The sequence below is a fragment of the Sebastes fasciatus genome, chromosome 5, assembly GCF_043250625.1.
Source record: "Sebastes fasciatus isolate fSebFas1 chromosome 5, fSebFas1.pri, whole genome shotgun sequence".
NCBI classification, from domain to species: Eukaryota; Metazoa; Chordata; class Actinopteri; order Perciformes; family Sebastidae; genus Sebastes; species Sebastes fasciatus.
This window is the reverse complement of record NC_133799.1, coordinates 25,350,253-25,365,119: the sequence shown is the minus strand read 5'-3', so window position 1 is coordinate 25,365,119 and position 14,867 is coordinate 25,350,253. Positions and strand designations below refer to the sequence as shown.

Sequence of the window (14,867 nt, the reverse complement as noted above, 5' to 3'; positions counted from 1 at the left end):
AAGCATCAGAAGTAAAAATGTGTGAGCCTGTGACTGATTTATTATTATAGATTACATTAATACAGTTTATTGTAAAACTGCAAAAAGTAATTTTTCGTGCAAAAATATCAGAAAACACTGTTTTCAGCCTCTCAAATATGGAGATTCTCTGTTTTATATCATATTAAACTGAATATCTTTGGGTTTTGGACTGACAAAACAAGACATTTAAAGACATCACCCTGGACTCTGAGGGACTGGGATGGACATTTTTCACTATTTTCTAACATTTTATGGACCAGATGATTAATCGATCTAGAAAATAGTCGGCACATTAATCGATAATGAAAATAATTGTTAGTTGCAGCGTTAGTAGATTGTTAACATCGATGCACGTCCCCTCTAAAGCATCATCAGATAAATCTGAGGGGTTGTGAGATGATTAATAAAAGAGGAAAGAAGGAATAAACTAAGTTCTGCTGCACAAGTTAAAGTTTTCTCTAGACTTTGCTTTCTTGTGAACTATCAGATCATTTGATGCCTTTTGGCCTCAAACAGTTATTTCAATGAAACCGTCTGAGAAGTTTAGATGAGAAATGTCTCTTTGATTTTTTGAACAATGTGTTGTGTTTTATAAGTTTAATGTTAATTCTTAATCTGAAAAGTAACTAGTACAGCTCTCAAATAAATGAAGTGGAAAACATAGAATATTTCCCCTGATATGTTTTGGAATAGAAGTAGAAAGTAAAGTAGCATGAAATGCAAAACAAAACCCAAAGGTGACGTATTGGAATTGCTTTTTTCAGACCAACAGTCAAAATACCCCCAAAGATATTCAGTTTACTATAAAGTAAGACAAAGAAAAGCAGCAAAACCTCACAACTGAAAAGCAGAATCAAGGGAATGTTTATTTTTGCTTAAAAATGGTTAAAAATAATTGGTTTATTAAAATAGAAAAAAAAAATATTAAACTGTCAGAGCTCAAATGAGAAACAAAGCAGTGATTAAATTAAACTTCATAATAAATGGATAAAAATACAAATGAATACAGGAAAACACCAAATAAATCTCTATATGAATCCTAATTATGCGGTTATAATGTATAGTTACATTTTAAAGGTGTGTGTGCAGAGAGACAAGCTGACTGAGTCAGTGCTCGTCAGTCCCAGGTAAACCTGTTTGACTTTCCAGTCGAGGTTTTCTTAGTTTGCAGATGTCTGATTTGTCTTCTGTTGTCGATGCGGTCCATTAATTCTGCTCCACAGCCACGTGACAACCTCCGTGACATTACATAAAGCAATCGTTCCTCTCTTCTCGCTCTGCATACCAGCGTTTTATTGCAAATATAGAGCGTCATGTGGACTCAGAGTGTATAAAGGGGAGAGAGCGAGGACTTGTTTCCTTCCTGTAAAGCTGGTCTGGTGACTGCCACCTTTTGTAATCATCCTGACGGTTGCTTCTTGTGACTTTTTCATCACATGTCCTAAACAATGACAATGACAAGATGACGACTTATAAAGAAATATAACTCGGGATGACTTCTCCAGGAGATTTAACGAGTCACTTTAAAGGTGCACTCCTCTGATTTTACACATCAAGAAGTCACAGAGAGTCTGACTGAAAACTGTCGTACAGTCTGATGCTGTCACAGTGAGCTGCTTGGGTTTGGAGGCTACACATCTTTTAGCAGAAAGCCTGCGTTACAAACTGGAGGTGTGGTGATTGAAGAAGGTGAGTGTTTACCAGGCAGAGGGGGTCTAATGAAAGTCATTGTCCTGCTGCATTATGGGAAATGTAGGATGCAGAGTTTCTATTAGGGACTATTATTCAGGATATCTCGGTCTCTGCTGCTTCGATTTTAAACATGGTAAACATTATACCTGCTCAACATCAGCATGTTAGCATCATAGACTGTATAAAATAACACAGCTTAACTCCCGGTTAATCCAAAAATGGGCAAAGAGGTAGAGCGTCCGCAGAGCTGACGCGGGCACAGGTGACCTGAGACGTCACCCACCTGTCTCTCAAAGCGGCCACGTCCTCATTATGCCTAACTTTAAGCCTTAATATAATTTAAACGGGTGAGTTATATAAAAATTCACCCCCGTAAAATTGTCCTGAACGTATAAATTAGCTATAGAGACCAAAAATGTTTTTTGTTTTTGGCACTTCCACGTTGGCTTCATTTTTCAGCAGCGGGGGTTGCCGCTTGGTTAGCATGCTGATGTAAGCATTTAGTTCAGTACAGCCTCAAAGAGACGTTAGCTTAGCTGTAGATTTGTACCTTTCTAAGCCTCCACGCCGGCGACAGCCATGGTTGGAGGCATTATGTTTTGAGGTTGTCTGTCCAACTGTCCGTCCCATTCTTGTGAACGCAATATCTCAGGAATGTCTAAAGGGAATTTCTTCAGATTTGGCACAAACGTCCACTTTGACTCAAGGATGAATCATAGACTGTATATAAGAAGTGGACGTAGTCACTGTGACGTCACCCATTGGTTTGTGGACTGCCGTTTTGAAGCCTCGAGTTCAGCATTTTTGCTGTCGCCATCTTGGTTTTTGGCCGTCACTATTTTGTTTTTTTGCAACCAGAAGTGACATGAGAAGGTGGAGATATACTGATCCTAACTGATTAAGAAATATTTTTTTTTTTGCTTTTCTTGACTTTTTCTCTCCCCCTGACCCGCCGGAAAGAAACTGATGTGCACTTTGACTCTCACAGACACACTCTGAAGTAAATTATATTACTGGTACAGGCGATGTAATGTAAAAAATATTCCCCAGTAAATATGTTTTATTTTTTTAAATTTTAATATGTTCTTTTATTTTTTTCTCCACAACCATCTGGCGACCTCCAGTTTGAGAACCACTGCTCCAGAGAAAAACCTACAGGCTCATCAGTTTTCTTGCCATTTAGCTCTAAACGATTAGTAATAACCATGAACTTCCTATAGGCACTGGGTTTCTTTTCAGAGACTCTGTGAATGCGTCCTTTTGAAATCATCTTTTTAATTACAGTTGAGTCACAGAAATAAAAAGCATCTCTTTTTGTGCTGACGCTGCTTCTTTCCTGCGTTTCCTCTGCAGGCGTCCATGGAGGTGCTGGAGCCAGAGGAGCAGTTCCTCCTGTTCGCTCGCAACGGAGATCTGCCGGGGATTCAGAGGCTCCTCATGTCCAAGATAAAAGAGGAGACACACATCAACATAAACTGCAGAGGTACATGAGTAACACTTTTCAATAAACACTATCAATCATACATAGTGTGTACGGAGGACGGAACCTGCCAAAATAAAAAATAAATGAATAAATGACTCAATAAATAAATAAATATGTTATTAAATGTAACAAAAATAATATTAAAAATAAATGTAGCCACTAATTAATTGATAAAATGTTACATAAATTGATATTTCTGTTTTAATTTGCTTCTTTGTTTATTTTTCTTTGTATTAATTCCCTTATTTTTGACTCTTCTGTTTAATTTTTCCCTTTTATTTATTTATGTATTTACTTTTTATTCATTTTTAAATTAATTAATTTATTTTTTAATTTATATTTATTCATTTATTTTAGTATTTGATTTTTATTTATTTATTTATTTGTGCACAATTTTCCCTTTGCATTTCACCCTCATTTATTTCTGTATTCTTTTCTTTACACATTTCTTTATGCATTTCTGCACGATATGCAAATGAGGTGGCTGTCACTCAACGTGTGTCATCATGGGGTCAGGGTGCATGACTATATGCTAACTAGCTAAATAAAAGGCAAAAATTAAACAGAATTGTAAATTAATTAATTAATTAATACAAAGCTAATTAAATAAAGAAGCAAATTAAAACAGAAATATAAATTTATGTCAGATTTTATCAATTAATGAATGGCTTATTTTTAATTTGCTATATTTAATGTCATATTTATTTATTTATTTATCGAGTCATTAATTAATTTATTCATTTATTTTTTATTTATTTTTTTATTTTTATTTACGTTTTATTTATTTTTAAATGTATGTATTTTTTTTTTTAAAGTATTTACTTCTGCATGATTTTCCCTTTGCATGTCACCCCTATTTATCTAGTCATTTATTTTCCGTCCTCCATGAGTGTGTGTGGTGTAACACAGTGTGTACTGTTTTCTCAGGTAAGAGGAAGTCTAACCTGGGATGGACGCCTCTTCACTTGGCCTGTTACTTTGGACACAAAGATGTGGTGGAGGAATTACTGAAGGTTAGGGTTTCTTTTTTTTAAAGTAAAAAAAAGAGTTTGCTTTAGATTTTTGAATAATGCATGGCTAAAGTGTGTGTGTGTGTGTGTTTTGTTACCCCCTGCAGGCAGGCGCAGATGTTAACCTGCCCAACAATGTCGGAGACACGTCGCTGCACAAAGCTGCCTTCACAGGAAGAAAGGTACCACAACACATCTTCTATTCTCCATTCAGATTTTAAGTTTCTTTCTTCTCTTCTCGTCTCTTTGTTGATAGTATGGTTATGTGCATGCATTTATTCATCCATTCAGTCAATCAATCAATGAATCAATCAATCAATCACGTATTGATCAGGAGGTTGTCATGCTGCTGCTGCGCTATGATGCATGTGCTACTGTCATCAATGGGACAGCACAGATACCCAAAGATGTCACTCAAAATGCAGAAATCAGAAGCATGCTTGAAGGTGAGAGAGATCATCAACTTTCACGGAAACATAAATGTACCAATCTCCATGTTCAAATGTTTCAATATTCATTCATACAAATCGTTTGTATACAGTAATATATTGTAAAATCATCCTACATTTTCTCTCGTAAATCCCATCATTGTACTGATGCCAGCGGCCGAGAGGACAGAGGAGAGGAAACTGGAGGAGGAACTTTTGGAAGCTGCACGAGAAGGAGACCTTTCAACTCTAACTCAGCTGGTTAGTGCCTCTCAAAGAAACATTTACTTTATACTATCTTGCCCAATTTTGACCAATAATAGCGTGGAATGTTCTCAGTTAATTTGGGCATTTTTTTTACAGTCACTATAGTCGGGTTTCCACCAAGAAGTTCCTGGTAATTTTAGTCCCTGGAACTACTTTTCAAGTAACTAGAACGTTTCTTCAGCCTATTGTTGTCTGCGTTTCCACCGCGGTCTAAAGACTTCAGGAAAATTAGTCCGCTGACGTATGAAAGAGCACGACGTGGACTGCTGGTGGTTACAGTAGTTAACACTCTGCAGTTCAGTGTGTCCGCCTATTTCATCTAAAAAATACGTTGGAAAAAAATAAAGGTTTGTCTCATTGCGACGATATGTTCTGCTGCATATTTACTTCTGCAAGTTGGATGTAATGACTGAAATGCAGCGGAGGAAAATGGAACTAAGAGCATCTATCTTCACAGTAAATCATCTGTTGAGTGTTTGATGGTTCTCTGTCCGACAGCAGGGCCTAACTTTACTTTTAATGTCATCAAACAAACAAAGAGAAATGCTCTCTCCTCGTCCTAAAATGGTCCTAAATCGATACTAGAGTAGTTCCTTGTTTTTAAATGAAGCAGTGCACAAGTTGAAGCAGCGGCGCTGTTTGTGTTTGACCAATCGGTCATCCCTGCAAACCCCACTTAGAAAGTTCCTGTACTTTCAGAAAGTACTACCCCCCAACCAGGTCCTTTCTGAGGGGGGTAAAAATGTCCCCGGAACTTAATTAAAGATAAGATAAGATAAGATAAGATATTCCTTTATTAGTACCGCAGTGGGGAAATTTGCAGTGTTAGACCCTGGTTCCTGTGGTCGAAACACAATGAGTTCCTCAAAAGGTTCCTGGTTCTGGGGGAAAGTTCCTGCGGTCGAAAAGGGGCCAAAAAGGAGCGTTTCTGTGTGTTAAATTCAATTCAGATTTATTAGTCATGCTAGCGGCGTGGCTGTAGGGATGGCAAAGTCACTCTGTCACCGTGTTTGTCACCGTGAGCACATATTCACAAGTCCAGACAGGTATACAGTCGACTACGCCCAGTGTCCATGAAAACCTCATTAGGAAATTGTGCCAAAAGAAACGCACACAATGGATCCTGGCAGGAAAGTTTTGAGCAGCTTTAACTCTTCCACCTCTTGGAGACGGAGTGAGAAATCACAGAGTCGTGCTTCAGTTCTGAGCAGAATAATAAAGACCTGCAGGACGTTTGGCAGCAGACAACCCATCTGTTTCTGTCCTTTGTGTTCGCCGCAGCTCAGCAGGAAGAAGAACCCAGACATCAACTGCACCGATCTGCTGGGTAACACTCCGCTGCACTCAGCAGCCTATCGAGGCCAGAGGCAGTGCGCCCTGAAGCTGCTCAAGAGCGGAGCAAGCCCCAACATCAAGAACAAGAAAGGTAAGACTCATTAGCTCACAGCTCTTTATCACTTAGGAAACATTGCCAAAGTACGGCCGTTCCTATAAAACTGCAAAATATTTCTGACAACACTACTGCTTGTTCCAAAAAGCATTCCCTCTGGTGTTAAGTGAAAGACAATTTTAACTCAATTCACAAGGTCCTTCACCCAAACAGGAATAGCAACTGACTGAGTAAGCAGCAGGAAATGAGTTTGACCTCTGACCTCAAACACTGTGGTTGTTTCTGTGACTCGAACGTGATTATTAATGCAAAACATGTAAAAAAAACTATGATAACATGAGGGGCACAAGACTCCTTGATATTTATATCAGTTGTCATTAACCTTTAAAGGGCGGGTCTATTATTTTGGCTTTTTTTTTGTTTGTTTTTTTATATCATTCTGTATCTTCCCAGTGGTGTTCCTTATGTATTCATATCCCAAAATTCACATTTTGCTTTAAGTATGTATGTTTTAGCATCAAAATGCTATTTTCCCTTCAAGCCCTTCTAAAAACTTTTTCCCACATGGTGACCTGACGTAGGTTTCTGCATAATGATGCTGTTACATATACAGTATACATGCATCCTTATCCATTGAGTGTGCAACCAGTTACTTAGATGGCGGTCGGCATGCTCCCAGTTTGGAGAAGCAGACAGGAGTACCTAAGCAATGTACTGCTGTGGACGCCACGTTAGTTTGTATCTGAAAGTCACACAATAACACAAACAAACTAACCGATCGATGCAGAGGTAGACCAGCAACTCCTGTGTTCTGTGAGGTAAAAATACTGTTTTTGTGAATGTAGTCTGGTGGCTTTGAAGAGAGAGATATAACGGCTTCAGTTCCCTGTCGGAAAGGGCTGTCTGACAGCGAGGTAAAGTGGTGAATATATTCTAATTACAGCGTACACTTAAACTGATATTGATTTTTTTGAGGTGGCTAAAATACATTCTTCTGCTGCTCCCGTCAACAGTCGCTTTACCTCGCCGTCAGACAGCCCTTTCCGACGGGGAACGGAAGCCGTTATATCGCTCTCTTCAAAGCCACCAGACTACATTCACAAAAACAGTAATTTTACCTCGCACAAGGCGGAAGTATACAAACTAACTAACCCTTTCAGTTATTTCCAAACTTAAAACAGCTAAGACTTTGACTCAGCTAGCGTTCACATTATTCATAACTTTATTGATTAGCTTTCTTTGGTAACTTACGTCACTGCTTTTTGCTAACTTTGTACTAAAGCCCTTCTTTTCATGTGTGTCTACAAATCGCAGGCCAGACGGTGTATGACCTGGCTAGTGATGCAGCAATGAAGCTGCTCCTTGAGGGCAACGCTCACCGAGTGAGTGCTCAGCTGTTAGTCGGCCTCCTAATGTTACTTTGATTTTTTCTTTGATTTGTTTTTTACTTTCTCATCTGTGTTCCTCGCAGGGTACGACCCGCCTTGTCAAGAAGTACGAGGGACTCCTCCTGAAGGTATAGATAGCGCTGCTGTGCTCTCTCTCAACCACCATTTGAAATCAGAAAAGGCTGAACAATAATAGAAAATCACTGAAAATCACCGCTGATTCTTCTCTTGTGCTTCATCCCGCAGAGCTCCAGATTTTTCGGCTGGCGCTCCTACTGGGTCGTCCTCCAAGACGGGGTTGTGTCCTGGTACTCAAAACAGTAGGTGCCATCTTTCACCTGGCCTCTGCTCCTTGAATCATGTGAAAAGATGTCAGCACCAGATAAATGGAAGTACTGCACACTTTTGATTAGCTGGAAAGTGACAGAGTCCTTTTCTATTTTTTAACTCACTTATCTGTCTTCTGTACCACTTTTGAAAATGTGTCAAGAAAAAGTAAGTCTGCAACAGAAAAGACCTCACCTGTTTCTCCCTCACGTGAAGGTCAGACGCAGCTGCCAATGTCAGAAGGCAAGGCTGCAAGTCGCTCACAAACGCTCAGTGTTTGGTAAGCCAACATTTAATACTTACTCTCCTTTGATTTGAATTTGACTGAGCATAACTTTGTCACAAGGGAACATTCTTGGTTTTCTCGCTTCCAGATCCGAGCCAAAGACTGCTGCTTTTTTACCCTCAAGTGCTTCGATGACAGCGTGCATCACTTCAAAGTTTCACCCAAAAACGACCCAGAGGCAACGAGAAAAGTACGTTTAATTTCTCCTCTGGCTCTTATTAACATTTTGTCTAGGTCTAGTTTTTTATGCATTAATAGAAAAGGCTCCAAAGTCATTCTCTAACTTGCAGAAGGGTCCACCTGTGAAGCACCAATCAGTGTTTGGAATGATTTATACATACATATTTTACTAATAATTTTGGGATATTTTTCAGTCATTTTTCACTAATGTTTTCCACTTATTTTTGGGATATTTTTCACAGATTTTACTAATGATTTTCAGATATTTATCTAATATTTTTTGGATGTTTTCTATATATTTTTTTCAGATGTTTTTCACATATTTTTTGAACATTTTTCGGATATTTTTCACATATTTTTAACTAATTATTCAAATATTTTATAAATAATTTTAGGATATTTTTTGGACAATTTCACTTATATTTTCACATATTTTTTGGGATATTTTTCACATATTTTTTCCACATATTTGACTTATAGTTTTTCCATATTTGTATTAATATATATTTTGTATGTTTTTCATATTTTTGGGGGATATTCACATATTTTTTGTACATTTTTAGAATATTTTTGGACATTTTTCCACATACTTCACTAATTTTTAATGCACCTTTTTTTTTTTTTTTTTTCTCATTGCACTATTTGACACATTTACAGTTGACGCTTTGATTCATTACTTGCAGCTGGATGTTAAATGACCTGTTTCCATTAAAAAACTTTTTTACTTACTAGTCACATCTCAAAGACTTGAGGTGTGACTTGGACTTTGTTCAAAAGATTTAAAAACAGCTCTGCCTGTTATGTATAGGCAGATAGAGCCTTATGATTCCAAACAGAAGATGAGTTCTCAATATATGAAGGTTTTAGTTGCAATCCCATTTAATAATGGAATCGGAGTTTTGATATGAAATATTTAAAATACCTTCAGGGTGTTTTATTTTGACCAATAAAAGAGAACTTTTGTAAGTTTTGCTACCTAGGATGTCAATATCTAAAACCCACTCAAATTACAAATAGAAATTTATATTTCCAAGATGATGCTTTTTAAATAAATCATTTTCGTGTTCGATTTTCATGACAAACCAAAGATAAATCTGTTATTGTCTTCCAGGCGTGGCTGGATGCTCTGGATGAGCACTCAGCTTACAGCACACACTACTGCTCCCAAGAGCAGGGCAGCGAGGGAGAGGAGGAGGAGGAGGAAGGCATATCACTCGGGGAGCTAGCAGACTCGCTACAGGTGGCTGTAAACAAAAGAAAATCCATAATAAGCATGTCAGAATAATGATCCGTAGTGTACAGCCCCCCCCGGTCCTCCCACCCTGCGCTGCTTTTGTTCATCTGCTCCCGTCTCTCTGAAACCAGGCGGCTGAGACCAGCCAGAAGAAACTGGAGAAGGAGGTGGAAGCTTTCCTGTCGATGCTGAAAAGTGACGGACTGGCAGAAAGTAAAACCTGTTATTCAATTTATAGCACAATAAATGTTTTCTATATATTGTAATAGACATAAAACAGAGGAGAAACCTGACAGATGAGAATGATTCAAGAGTTATGATTAAAATGCCAAGCATCATCGAGCAGATTTAAATGCACAGTATTCGATGGATTAACGTCTGAAATCCTCATAATTAAGAGTCTGTTTCTGTCATTAGAGACTCACTCTGCTTTGATGCTTTTCAGAGCGCCTTGAGAGCAGCTTGTCTGAATTTTTAATTTAACTCATTACTTTGTGCCAGTGATCCCTCATCATTGTGTGTGTTTGTCCCCTCAGGGTTTCCATCCGCCATACCGCAGAAAATGCAAGAAATCTGTGAGTTGTCCAGCGAGACCAGCTCCAGTCTCAGCGTCTGTCTCAGCCTCCTCTCCAGACAGGAAGGGGTAAGTGTCTTCTTCCCCCGGGACACATTTGTGTATTTGTTTGGATGCCTGTCAGCAGAGCTGGGCAATAGGGCCAGAATCTTCCATCACGATAAAGGTCATTTCATATCTCGATAACGATATACACCGATCAGCCATAATATTATGACCACCTGCCTAATATTGAGTAAGTCCCCCTTTTGCCGCCAAAACAGCCCTGACCCTTCGAGGCATGGACTCCACTAGACCTCTGAAGGTCTGCTGTGGTATCTGGCACCAAGCCGTCAGTAGCAGATCCTTTAAGTCCTGTAAGTTGCGAGGTAGGGCCTCCGTGGATCGGACTTGTTTATCCAGCACATCCCACAGATGTTCGATTGGATTGAGATCTGGAGAATTTGGAGGCCGAGTCATCACCTCGAACTTTACTGATGTAAAAGAAAACGTGATTCATCAGACCGGGCCATCTTCTCCCATTGCGCTGTGGTGCAGTTCTGATGCTCACGTGCCCATTGTAGGCACTTTTGGCCGGTGGACACGGGTCAGCACGGGACATCCTGACCGGCCTGCGGCTACGCAGCTCCATACGCAACAAATTGCGATGCACTGTGTGTTCTGACACCTTTCCATCAGAACCAGCATTAACTTTTTCAGCAGTTTGAGCTCCAGGAGCTCTTCTATTGGATCAGACAACACGGGCCAGCCTTCGCTCTCCACGTGCATCAATGAGCCTCGGGTCTGAACCTGTCGTCGGTTCACCGGTTTTCCTTCCTTGGACCGCTTTTGGTAGGTCCAGACCACTGCAGACCGGGAACATCCCACAAGAGCTGCAGTTTTGGAGATGCTCTGACCCAGTTGTCTAGCCAGCACTATTTGGTCCTCATCAAAGTCGCTCACATCCTCACGCTGGCCCATTTTTTCTGCTTCCAACACAAAGTTCAAAGTTAAAAATGTTCACTAGCTGTCTAATATATCCCCCCCACTGCCAGGTGCCATAGTAACGAGATAATCAATGTTATTCACTTCACCTGTCAGTTGTCTTAATGTTATGGCTGATCAATCTATATCATGATATAGCAGCGTTTTCTGGTAGTTCAATAAATAAATTTAAATAAAATGAATTAAATACTTGACAAATTAAAAATACTGAGTATTTTCTCATTCAATTCAGAACTTAAGTGCAAAATGAACAGTTTAAAATGACATTATAGAGAAAAGAACTAATAAATACTTCCATTTACTCATTTGTTTATCACAGTGAACAGAGTGATAATGTGAAGTGTGATGTAAAAACAAAATCGTCAAATGATATTCCCTCAAAATATTTCACATCAGATTTTCTGAGAAATTTAAGTTAGTACCTGACTAACACCCAAAATATGTATTGTATTGTAGGTGCTTGTTATTATCAATTAGATGCCATAATTGTGTACCACGATATCTCAATATATGATTTCATCACAATATGATTCCATTGAAAGATGATATTCATATTGAATTATCGCTCAGCCCTACCTGTTAGCAGATATTAGTCAGGTTTTTCTCTACTGTAATGTCGATTATTAGCATTTTACTCTCCACAACCCAGAGCAGAACACAGGTTATTCTAGAAGTTCACTCAAATTATAAAAAATAATATTTTTATTTTGGGTGTTATGAGCTGATATTTTTGGAGACATTCAGCTCTGAAAGTTTTGCTGCCAACTCATTAAAACAGAGATTAATGACATTTGAATGACATTTTTAAACAAAACTACTAATTATGTTTCTTTAAAGACACATAAATGTGGAGTTTTTCCAATTGTAAGTGAAGGCTCAAGAAGAAAATATATTATATATTATCTATTCTTTGTGATTTGAGTGACCTGACCCTTTAAGAAAATGCGGACTATAAATACTGTAATCAAGAGGCTCTTTACTGTCCGTGACCTTCGGATCTATAGAGACGGAATAAGATGTAGAAACAGGACACAGTTTCATAAGAAAGCGACGTCACTATTCTCACCTCCTTATGAAAGCAGTTCAGTGATTATAAGCTGTCAGGTTTTTCTTTGTGTGAGATTCAATGGATTTGATTATAATGGAAGGATTCAGTGAATAGATTACATACCTGCAGGAAGGAAAATAAGATGGCACCGCGTATAGATCCCAACAAGTGACAACCCTGTACATCAATTCTGTAATAAAGTAAAAACTTATTATTTATAAAGCACTTAACTAAACATCAGCGTTTACATAATGAGATCCATTTCTGGAGGGTTCTCTGAGTGTAAACTTGAAGCTCGTAGTAATTCAGTTGGATGCTGAACTTGGAATATTTTCAGGCATTATGTGGTGAAATAGCATCAAATAATACACTGAGTATGTAAACAACGATGAGCCAGCAGGATTTTACAATTCTGGCCTGGAGCCCAGCAGCTCTCTGGCTCAGCTGCTATCAGACAGCAGCAGAAAACAATGCTCAATACGGGAAGACAATATGCATAAAATCCTCTATTGTGGTATATGACATTTTCCATTATGATATTTTGTGACATTTTCTGGAAAATCAATTGAGAAAATGTTTATAGATGAAACAACTGGACAAGAATGTTTCTGACTAATCCAGCAAATGAAGATATTTCATCACAAGTCTGATGCTGTGTCTCAATTCGGATACTTCCGTTAGTACACTTCCATGTGGTACAACGAGCACGCTATGTACTTACTTGCGTAGTGTGTGAATTTTGACAGGGTAGTGTTGTCTCAAATCGAACACGGCCGTTGTTCACTCACCTGAAATGACGATCGCAATATTTGACCACTTCTTGTACTAGTCAATTCATTAATTCATTAAATTCAACCTGACGGCCAACATTTGATCACGACAACTGTATTAAAACTAAGGCTGTCAATCGATTCAAATATGTAATCGCATGATTGTCCATAGTTAATCGCGATTAATCGCACATTTTTATCTGTTCAAAATGTACCTTAAAGGGAGATATGTCTCTTATCAACATGGGAGTGGGAAAATATGCTGCTTTATGCAATGACAGATATTGTCCAGAAGCCCTCACAGGTACGCATACAACTAATTTATTTTCTCCCAGATTACAGTCGCATTTTTAAACATGTGGTTAGCGTTGTAAATTGAAACAAAACAAAGAAAAGACACAACAAAACGACTTGTTTAGGTTCATGGTTTGGCTTAAAATAAGTACATTTGTTACATTAAGTTAAAGACGTAAATTTTAAATAAGTCAGTGTTGACTTTTTGTTTCACAAACACAAACAGCGGTCTCGACATCCTCCCTAGGCGGACTTCCACAGACTTTGATTAGAAAACGTATTATATTTGTGATACGTCAAAAACAAACGTGAGTCTTTGCCCCAAGCAAAGGAGTTCAAGTATCTCAGGGTCTTGTTCACGAGTGAGGGTAAAATGGAGCGGGAGATGGACAGACGGTTCGGTGCAGTGTCAGCAGTTATTGCGGGCGTTGTACCGGACCGTTGTGGTGGAGAGGGACCTATGGTCATGAGCTTTGGGTAGTGACCGAAAGAAAGAGATCACTGATACAAGCGACCGAAATGAGCTTCCTTCGTAGGGTGGCTGAGCTCAGCCTTAGAGATAGGGTGAGGAGCTCAGACATCCGGAGGGAGCTCGGAGTAGAGACACTGCTCCTTCGCGTCGAAAAGGGCCAGCTGAGATGTGGTTCGGGCATCTGATCAGGATTCCTCCTGGACGCCTTCCTTTGGAGGTTTTCTGGGCAACTGGTAAGAGGCCCCGAGGTAGACCCAGAACACGCTGGAGAGATTATATATCTGGTCTGGTCTGTGAACGCCTCGGGGTCCCCCAGGAAGAGCTGGAAGATGTTGCTGAGGAGAGGGACGTCTGGAAAAGCCCGATAAGCCCCGGATAAGCGGAAGAAAGAAGAAAGTGGATGGATGGAAAACAATCAGTTTCGTTGTATGGGAATGTAATTTTTAGGAGATCAGGCTCGACAGACCAACATTGCTATGCTTACAGCCAAACTGCTAGAACGGTTAAAAACTTAAGATTGCCCAACTACTGGCAGAAATCAGTCCTGCTCATTTATTTTCAATATTGCATAGAATGGCCTAATACACCCAATGTTAGTGGGTTATTACCACAATATGAACATAGTGACAAAATCTCAAAATCTTCCTATTGTCCACCCCTAATGCCCAGCGCTGCTTTAACAGTGGGACTGAATGCCGTGCATGTGTGCCTGCATAAGTTATTTTTTATGACTGGAAGGTTTGCATATATAGGAAAATATAAGATGTTAAAGATATGATGTGGAAATGAACAAGAAACAGTGTAGGGAGATAGTTTGTGTGATTCACTCTGAAGAAGTCTGAGTGCTGGAGCTGAATATTAAATACATTTTTTGGGGGGGGAATATCAAGTCACAGTCTCTCTGATTTTCATCATAATCACATTCAACTATCTTAATTTCGCAGGCTGTAACACAAAACTTAATGGGCCAACACAAACAATCTAAGAGCTTTCATTTTTGCATAGTTGGCCGATCACAG

The 14,867-nt window shown here is 39.0% G+C and overlaps 1 protein-coding gene across 5 annotated transcripts in view; it reads left to right on the top strand.

The window, feature by feature from the left end:
* The window catches only part of osbpl1a (oxysterol binding protein-like 1A), a 37,085-nt gene that overhangs the window by 3,291 nt on the left and 18,927 nt on the right, over positions 1-14,867 (top strand). For 2 of the 5 annotated variants that reach the window (XM_074636055.1, XM_074636058.1), the window contains exons 2-15: positions 3,067-3,196; positions 4,124-4,209; positions 4,314-4,388; positions 4,541-4,652; positions 4,810-4,895; positions 6,183-6,327; positions 7,606-7,673; positions 7,763-7,807; positions 7,926-7,999; positions 8,223-8,286; positions 8,381-8,482; positions 9,584-9,712; positions 9,838-9,919; positions 10,243-10,349. In XM_074636055.1, the coding sequence (XP_074492156.1) occupies positions 3,073-3,196; positions 4,124-4,209; positions 4,314-4,388; positions 4,541-4,652; positions 4,810-4,895; positions 6,183-6,327; positions 7,606-7,673; positions 7,763-7,807; positions 7,926-7,999; positions 8,223-8,286; positions 8,381-8,482; positions 9,584-9,712; positions 9,838-9,919; positions 10,243-10,349 (1,299 nt within the window). In that variant the 5' untranslated portion in view covers positions 3,067-3,072. Of the gene's footprint in view, positions 1-1,570; positions 1,711-3,066; positions 3,197-4,123; positions 4,210-4,313; positions 4,389-4,497; positions 4,653-4,809; positions 4,896-6,182; positions 6,328-7,605; positions 7,674-7,762; positions 7,808-7,925; positions 8,000-8,222; positions 8,287-8,380; positions 8,483-9,583; positions 9,713-9,837; positions 9,920-10,242; positions 10,350-14,867 lie in introns of those variants that run through there. The other 3 variants (XM_074636057.1, XM_074636059.1, XM_074636060.1) reach the window with 3 other exon arrangements.